Raw genomic sequence first — 9266 nt, 5'->3', positions numbered from 1 at the left:
CACATAAAATGTTGTAGTAAGAAAAAGAAACTTCTAAAATGTGTGTGTCACTAAGTATTCTGGGAGAATGCTGTGCAGATTTTCAAAGCAGCTAGTCAAAAATACATCTTAATAATAGCACCAGAAATGTTTTCTTTACAGTCAAGGGAATAATGAACATTTATGTTTTATTTTAAACTTGCCAGCAGACTTCTGAAATTTGAAGGGTTCAGCTTTTAACACACTCAACTTCCTTAAGCATAAATCTCATTGTCAACACAAAGGTAAGATTAATATTTGACTGATCTGTGCACTTCACAAATAATGTCAATGGACAATCCCAATAAGGAAAGTCGAAAGTCATTGCATAACCACAACCCCCAAAGTTGTTCTTGAAGTAAAGCAGAGTTTGAGTACATCAGTGTCTGGAACCGAACATTTGGCATACATCTCAATTTGTGCTAATAAACGGTAGCAAGCAAAGAGCATACAGCACATATTTTGTCCAGCCTATTAGGAACTGATTTTTCCCCTTTCTTTTTTTTTTTTACTTGTAAAGTTTACAAACAAGAAGAGGTATGGATCTGTGTGTTTAATTGACAACAGTCAGTCCACTCTGTTCTTCAACCACTTCCCCTAACATTGTGTGCTCTTGATAATATTATGCATGACTCTCTAAACAATAGCTGTAAATACCAAGAATAAAGGTTGTTGTAGATCTAAGTCAGCTATACTTAGCTATATTTCTTAGCCCAATTCAAAGCTTTAACAACTTTCTTATTAGACTCTCTCTAAAGAGAACTTCATTGAAAATATGCTTACCTGTCTTCAGCAATATGGAAACCCACTTGCTCATGAATTGCACCTTGTCAGATAAAACATATTGAAGTATATACTTTTAGAAATTACATGTTCTCCATCTTTTATGTGCAGCAATAATATTCAGTCATCTCCCTGTATGTATGACTATTTATGGCTCTAAGTACACAAAAACTTTCAAAACATATGTTTGAAGACAATTTTCAGTATTTTTATTGCTTCCCATTAAAAGTTTAACAGGGAAGGTTTTATTCTGAAGTTAATTTAATGTTCACTTGGAAGCTCACAGTTGTCTGACTTTTTCACTTGCTAAAAAAGCGTGAAAAATACCTTTAATGTTAAATATAAAATGACCTAATCAGCCGTTACCAGAATACTGACTTAAAAAGGAAAGAGCAGAACCAAAACAGCATATTCCCTCATTCGATGTAACTGTGTTCATCAGTTTGCCCAGCCCTAGAGAATTTTGGCAAGTCTAGAGACATGTTGTAAGTGAATGCTTTTGTCATTCTGACTTTATAAATTAAAGCAATGAGACACAAGTTGGTTTTACAGTGGCTTTGGTTAATCGCCTTCCCAGCCAGTGCAACTAATAAATAATAGGTTCAACTCCTTAAAAGATACAATTATGCTAAGGCTTGTATGTTAATTTTCTTAAATTAAAACCATGCCCTATAAAGGAGTAACAGACATTGTTTGCATCATTAAAAAGAAACCTGATGCACAGCTCTCATACTACACTTTTCTCTATACCTCATTAGTGGCATGGCTGCACACAAAGTCATTCTGGTATATTTTTCTGCACTATTAAAACATGTTTCCATGAACGTATAAATTAGGCTTTGGTTAAAAAAATGTCATTGATATTTTTCAGTAAAATATTTTTCCAGCATCTACCTTGTTATTCACACTTCCAGGCTTTATTCAATGAGCCTGGGCAGAGGAGGTGTTCGATCATTTTCCCACAGATGTTTTACAGTATGTGATATTCCGGTACATGAACTTTCCCTGCTGGGCAATAATGAATCAATTACACATTCACGTATGATAACAGAGGGTAAGTTTTAGAAAAGACTTGTGATTAAAAAAGCAAATGTGTGAAATGTTTTTCCTGCCATTCCAAAATAGAAATAGCAACTGCATGTTCACATCTGGAAAGTGAGTAAATGATATTCTAAGTCAGTTAAACTACATAAGTTTAGAGCATGCTCATGCTGCAGAATGTGGCACAGCCATTGACAGTGGCAATGTTTTTAATAATTGGAAAAAATTATGTCACAGAAGTGGAGTGTCAATTGGAATATATTATGAAAAACAACCTCGTTTCTCTGTACCGTACTTGTTTGAGCCACTACATGTACCATTGTCATGCGTCTTGATAGGATTTTAACTCTTAGCAGAGCTTAGACCTAGCAAGTAAATGATATGGAGAATGGGAGAGAAAAGGAGAGTGAGAGAGGTAAGATTTTACCAAAATGTAAGTTTGAAATGTTAATCCCAAATGGAGATCTCAAAGTTTTTATACTATTTACAGATGCACTGCAATATAAATAAGGTGACAAGGGAACAAGTAGCCCTGCAATTTGAAAAAGGGTATTAAAGTAATTTAATGACACACAGTGGACAATAGATGAAAATTGGAGAATATATCACTGAGAAAAAAATGCTAATAAGAAATCTGCCAGAATACCAGTATTTCTCTAAAAATCACAAAGCAGGACACCAAGTATTTTTTCAACATTTTCAGTCGTACTTCAGAAACAACATAGAGGAAATTTTATTATTCCATTCTTTTCCTGAACATTAGATTTTGCTTTTTTATATGATGCAGATAAAAGCTATTTGGCAAATGTAGGTGAAAAAGCACGCAAAACAAACAACCTATTAATGCTCAGAATTATACATGTATTCCCTAAAAATGTAAAGCATTTTTGCTTATTTATTATGTTAAAAGAAAACTGTTAAAATGTTAATAAAATCCTGTAGCGAAAGGAAAAGTGAGCTGGGCTTCTTTTTTATTATTACAAAACACAGGGTTTCACAAAGAACAACATTGTATATCTGAAAATTTATTTCAATTGTAATATGTAATATGTTTGACAGATAATGCACTATAAAGTGGAAAGATTTATAAAATTTACTGAATTTTAGCCATGCTGCATTTTATAGACAGACTCTTGAGGAACTGCAAATACCACAGAATCACTAATGAAAGGCGCTAATGCAAGATACTCCAACACGATGTCAGTTTACAATTCCTCCCTGTGGTTCTTTTCTCTCAATTGTGTGTTACATGACCGCAGCCAGAAGCGCGCCAGCATTTTTTGACCTCTGTTATTTCCTCAGTCCAGATTTAATTTCTTTGGTGTCTGATCAGTGTGGTGCATCGCTGCAGCAACTCGTGCATGCAAATGCTTTTATCAAACCGGTTACCCCGAGGAATCAGGTCTTTGCGGCACAAATCTTTTTCATGACAGATATTAAGCCGTACTTCAATTTTATTTTTTTTTTCTATGGCTACTGTATATTCCAAAGTAGTTGCAGAGACTAATTTTTTTAGGCTGTTGATGTCTCGCAACTGAATTCGAAAAAGCAAATAAATAAATGTTTAAAAAGTACAATGAAGCAGCAGCATAAAGAACTAAATTGCTTCAATATTATTTCTAGGTAATAGCCCTTGAAGTAGATTGTATCTGCTTGATATATTTTAAGAAATTCTCTGAAGTCTTATAAAACCTTTTACTAGCAGTGAGATGTATCGCTTGAACTCTTAAATGTTGAGTCCATTATTACTTTTTCAAATCTTTGGAAGCAGCTTTGGTGCTGCCTGGACAGAACCCGCTTACTCTGTCTGAACACACACACGTGCCAACACACCCAGCAGAAGTTTTCCTATCAATAAACAATCTCTACAAATATTTTTATAATGTGTAATGAGAAATGTTATAACAGAGTGCAGGAGGGGGAAAAAAAATGAACTCTCAGAAATATGGACACCCTAATAAATGTTTTTTGAAAGCACTTCATCAAGAAAATAGTTAAAGTTATGACATCAGCCTCACAATGAAAGAGGTGTTTTACTAATCTAGACAGTTGAATAAAATTAAACATTTTCAGTGCATTACTCCTGGATCTGGAGCTGTCTGATTCTCTCCACACCCACGTCCAGAGACGCATTACACCACATTTGTCTGTCCTATATAAAGAACAATACTCACATTTTCATACAAAAATGTTGTGGCTTTCTACCTGTGCCAAGTTTGGCATAAAAAGACTACTGGCTGTGCTCTCCATCTGTCTTAAGGTGAGTATGGTGAAAGCAGGTTCACTGGCTTTCTGATAGGAACAGGTGCTGGTCAGAAAGATTTAATGCAGCTGTTCCCCACACAATGGCAATTTTCTTTCTGATGTTCTTTGGTTCTTCTGAAGGAAAGGTCAGGTTCGTAACACATACTTCATCCAACTCAAGGCTGTTTCCTCAAGACAACAGGTAGTTTTGTGCACACAGAATAAGCCACTGAAAAGTAGAGGCAAAGTGGTACATTCCCACAGTGCCGTCCACATACTCATTTGTGGAAAGGAAGCTAAATGCTGTTTCTTTCCAAAGCAAAAATTAATTTTCAGAATAATCTCACAACTCAAAGTGAGACTAGAACAAGCTTTTAATTAAGAAGGCTATGAAGAAATCCAAAAGGAATGATAGCAACCTGGAAATACTGCGGCATTTTACTGTAAAAAAAAAATCCATCTGCCTGCTGCCCAGACACTGTGGTAATGTAGCTGAGTCAAGGCCTGCAGGTTCATTCTGTCCTTCAGAGGAACATGTTTTATCATTTACCCCTATCATTCTTGTCACTAGTAAAGGGACAGCATGTTTTAAGGAAGCAGTTCAAGTCAAAACCTGATGTGTGACCTGGTTGTTACAAGAAATCTCTACAGGCACTCAGCAGTCTAACTGGAATTTGAGTGAGATCAGAGGTGCTTCCTATAGGCATATCATACAGTACCAAAACAGAAAGAGTGTTTTAGCTAAAAATATTGGATTGAGGTACAGATCTAAAGTTTTGTAAAATTTGGGGCTGGAAAACAGTCCCAGAGCTACGTTTTCCACAGCTGACCTGCAGCAGCATGCGTTGCTCATAAGCTGCTCAAAGGAAAAGGCAAGTGAAGATGCACAAAGAAGATGTGAGAGTGTGTATGCACACACATACATTTTTTATATATTAATATATAAATAGTTCCTTCTTTTTATTTAAACTTTATTAACTCAGACTCAAGTTTCATTTGATTATAATATGCATCAATACTTGACTCTGAAATAAAGGTAGTTGCCAAAAATTAACAGCCCAAAGCAGTTCTGAAAGCATCTGGTGGGAAAAAAAACGGTGTTCATGTGTATCACTTTAACTATTCCACTTAACAGCTGTCTACACTCTGCTATGCTGTTCTGTGAAATATTGGTGTGCAGTCTCATACAATGCAGAACATGGGGGAAAACAAAACAGCAGGGAATGGACAACCAGCACACGGACAAATCTACTGTGATATGAAGCATAAAATCCTAAACGTAACAGGGACAACTTAATTTCTAGCACTTGCTGCCAAACCACCTAAACCCTAATATGTGAGGATTACCCTATATTACCATTACAGACTAGTTTCCTTGTTTTAAGACTTCTTGGCTTTGTAACTGAAACAATCTACTAACATGTTCATATTGTTTATGAGGTGAACTTTAACGCAAAAACCCCATTTCTGGCTAGTAGACAAAAACCCTTTGTGGAAACCAATTTGGCTGATCCACTTTCGGTAGGCACAAGGTAACATAATAAGCAGTGCTGCCTACTTGAGGAAATTAAGCTGGCCACATCATATCTATGACAAACTTTACATTTGCAGAGAACTGTTTGAAGTGCTGTGGTGACCCAGCCTCCTGGTGCAAATTCGTCTTGCCGGGGAGGAAAAAAACCTGACAAGCTGCCATCACCCGGAAGCTCCCATGTGCCTGCTTCACAATGCTTTCCAATCACAACCGAGCTGTTACACCTAATCTAGAACTGTGCAGCCAGCCTGCAAAGCAAGCGACTTTCAAGTCAGCAGGTGCTACACCTTTTGCTTTTCATGGTTAGCACCAAAACCAGATGACTGGCTTTGGGAAAGGGAACGACAACACAAAAAATGGAAGAGAACTTGGACACAGCTTAACTGCATGTTTTTTTTACTTTTTCCCCGTAGTAGCTGTTTACAGCAGGGATTTTAAGAGCTGGACATTTTCTCTTTTTTCTTCACTTCATTGCTGTTACAATAGAATTACTATTAAATTCAAAATTATTTCGGACTTCCCTCTCCTGACATGGCATTCTACAAGAACCTGGATAAGAAGATTGCAACTTGGCAATACACTGCTCCAGTAGGCTATTCTTATGGGGCTAAAGCCTCTTGGATGACTATGATTCAAAGAAGATATGAGATGATTTACTCAGAACCAATCACCTAGGTATAGCAGAGTACAAACCATTTGGATAACCAACCACAGTTCTTAAGTGCTGATAGAAAACTCTCAAAAAATGCAAGGCAGCCATGAGAGAGTTGCAGATGTGAGATCAATGCACAGGGTGGTAAACTGGTGTACAGGTCCACATGGAGCAGAACCAAACCAGCAAGGCTCTACACTTAGACCTGAATTTAAACACATTGGTAATCCCAGTCATTCAGAAATATATGACAAGCTCTGTCAGCTGTTTCCACTGCAGACAACACATAAACCAGAGTTTAGTTTAAAAAAAAATAGTACAAATGTAAATATTGTACTGCATTGGGCTAAAGTACAATAAAAACACAGAGACACAAAAAGAAAAAATATAGCCACTTCAGTTTCTCAAATACAGTGTGTAAATTAAGAGAAGTTCTGTTCACTGCCAAGTATTCCTTTGCAATCAGGCTCCTTTTAAAGAACAGATGCTTAAAAAAGAAGGCAACATAGATGTGTTTTGAAGTTAATATGAAAGAATAAAGGCCTTCAGCAATGAGATAATTACCTCAACTGTCGTTGTTATCCACATTAAAGAACAATGATATCAGAAATCTAGCTAGCAACTACCCTTTCCACCTTTAAGTAAGTTTAGCTGCTTGGTGCCATTTACTAAAGTACCTCTCTCTGCACTGTGAGCTCTGAGGACTATGAATACTTTGGGACAATGAGGTTTCTCAGCATGTCAAAAGAGTTGCCATCTGGGTGCACAGACTCCACACCCTTGCCTTCTTCATGAACTTGAAGGAATCCGTAATCATCTATCCCGACTATCCAAGCAAGCGGGCCCTCCTCATTGTGGAGACAGACTTGCTTACCACTGCAAATACAGAGAACCAGACAGTTAGGAATTCATTGGTGGACACCGAACAAACAATTAAAAATAGCTTAGAGGACTAATGTCTAGCAGAATATTTTTATTTCCCACTTCACTGGTTCTTTACAGATAAATTATTTTCAACAGCATTTTCTACCTCCTTTAATTTCTGTCTGTAGAACTAACAGAGTTGAACTTAATCCAAATGGTATGTTTTGGGGGTTTTTCTTGTTATAAAGGACATGAGAAAAACAGCTTCATCACTAGCTAAACAAATCATTCCCAATTCACTTTGTTTTGAGATGATACATATAAAATACCTAGAAGCATTCTTTAACTTGTGCTAGTCTATTGAGTTTACTATGTGCTATTTTTACTCTCCCTTAAAACACTACATCCTACTTGGGAGTATATTTTATTTCACTCACTGGTATTAAGGCAATATAGCAGAAAAAAAAATCCATGTGTTCTTTCCAACTTTCTTAAAAGAACGTTTGAGAAAAACATCACATTTACCTGTGTATCCAGTACTTGTAGTAACGAGGAAGAACTCCATTGGGCCCTTTCTCTTGAAAAATATCTATAAGCCTCTCTAGTACAGTTACAGTCCTTGCAATAAGACAGTCTGCAGTTAAAGGCTTTAACTGTGTCCCCTCTTCCTTATTAAATTTTGTGATGAGATCATTGATGCATATAGTGGGGTTGCTGTTATTCACATTAAATCCAAAGCCTGAAGAAAACAAACCAAAAGGAGAGGACAGAATCTGTAAATATGAACACTTTGTTATCACCAGAAAGTACAGTACTTTATTCAACCCCTTGATATGATTATCTCTAAGGATGTTTCCCGTAGCTATTTTTCTTCAGTGTCTTACACCTTTATATTTTCCTACTTGTGTAATTGCAAATCTCAGTCCAGATTTCACTTGTTCCTTGGCCCTAAATTGCCTCCTCAGAACTGTAGAAGGAAATCTAGTGCACTCTTTCAGCAACACACCAGCCTATCGATGATAGATAGGGAGATGGGGTTAACTTGCACATTAGTTAAATTTACATAAAAGTGAGAAACTATTTTACTCCCTGGAAACTGACAGTTCATTAGCTAATTGAGAGTAAATCATTAGTCATACTCTAACAATGGAGTTTTATCTTTCATTCTAAAATTTAATTAAGAGACTTTTCTGTTTACTGCAGTTAGCCAATCGCATTTTCTAAAAATTAAGCCTTTTTACTCAGCTGACAAGCCTTGTCTGGTTAACTCTGAAAAGCCCGGCAGATTTAACTTTGCTGTATAAGACTCCAGTTTGCTTAATCTATTTTACCATAGTATGTCCTTTAGAAGCCTCAAGTCTCTCGCTGAGATTTCTCCAGCTGGAATAATGCTGGCAGAATGCCTTTCTTATTTAAATATGGCTCCTGGGTCCTTTTTTGCAGCCTGCTGAAACAGGCTTTGAGGGATGTAAAGAACTGTATTAACTGTTTATTTTTTTTCTCCTAATAATTAGGATTTTTCTTTCCTCAGACATTTTGGATGTCAGTTAGGTTTACACATGGCACACCTTCATCTGCAAGAAGGTCCAGATGCCCTGTCTTGTAAATTTGCTATTAATGAGACTATTCATATACGGAAGAAATTCGTACTATGAGTAGAAGGATCTCTTTAGTGAAAAAGAGTTTTTGACTTTTAACTAGTCAGACAATGTATGCAAAGAAAACCACAGTGACACCAACACTAATACACAAATCATATGGGAATGAGGCAAAATGTGTTTTCAGAAAAAGATAAAGGAAAACGAACTGGAAAATATAATGTGTCATGTCAGCAAATCTACACTCAAACACAGTACAAGTGAATACAGAGTGGTTGTGATCACTAAGCTGTGATCGGTACAGTCACGGTACCTGGCCTTGGAGACCATCTTGCAGGCTCAGGGCACTCAGGCTTCTATGTATGGAGATCACTACTTAGCAATCCAAAAATCAAAGCAGGCATGAGAGACATACTGAGAAGATCAGCTCAATTGAGGCAGAAGCATCTGGTAATAAATGTGGTGGCAAAAATGTAGCCAGCTATTTGAAAAATACTAGGTGCTCAGGACTCTTAGGGCATCTCTGCATTGC

The 9266-nt window shown here is 36.7% G+C and overlaps 1 protein-coding gene across 2 annotated transcripts in view; it reads right to left on the bottom strand.

Moving 5' to 3' along the window:
- Positions 1-2855: 2855 nt before the first annotated feature.
- HLCS (holocarboxylase synthetase) overlaps positions 2856-9266 on the bottom strand; it is a 121830-nt gene continuing 115419 nt past the window's right edge. For both annotated transcript variants that reach the window (XM_062001158.1, XM_062001168.1), the window contains exons 10-11: positions 7662-7875; positions 2856-7148 (exon numbers count right to left, since the gene is read on the bottom strand). In XM_062001158.1, the coding sequence (XP_061857142.1) occupies positions 6977-7148; positions 7662-7875 (386 nt within the window). In that variant the 3' untranslated portion in view covers positions 2856-6976. The remainder of the gene's footprint in view (positions 7149-7661; positions 7876-9266) is intronic.

Source organism: Colius striatus, chromosome 1 (genome assembly GCF_028858725.1).
Source record: "Colius striatus isolate bColStr4 chromosome 1, bColStr4.1.hap1, whole genome shotgun sequence".
In the NCBI taxonomy this organism is placed as follows: Eukaryota; Metazoa; Chordata; class Aves; order Coliiformes; family Coliidae; genus Colius; species Colius striatus.
The sequence above is the reverse complement of the archived record's forward strand: the minus strand, read 5'-3'. Positions and strand labels throughout refer to the sequence as shown.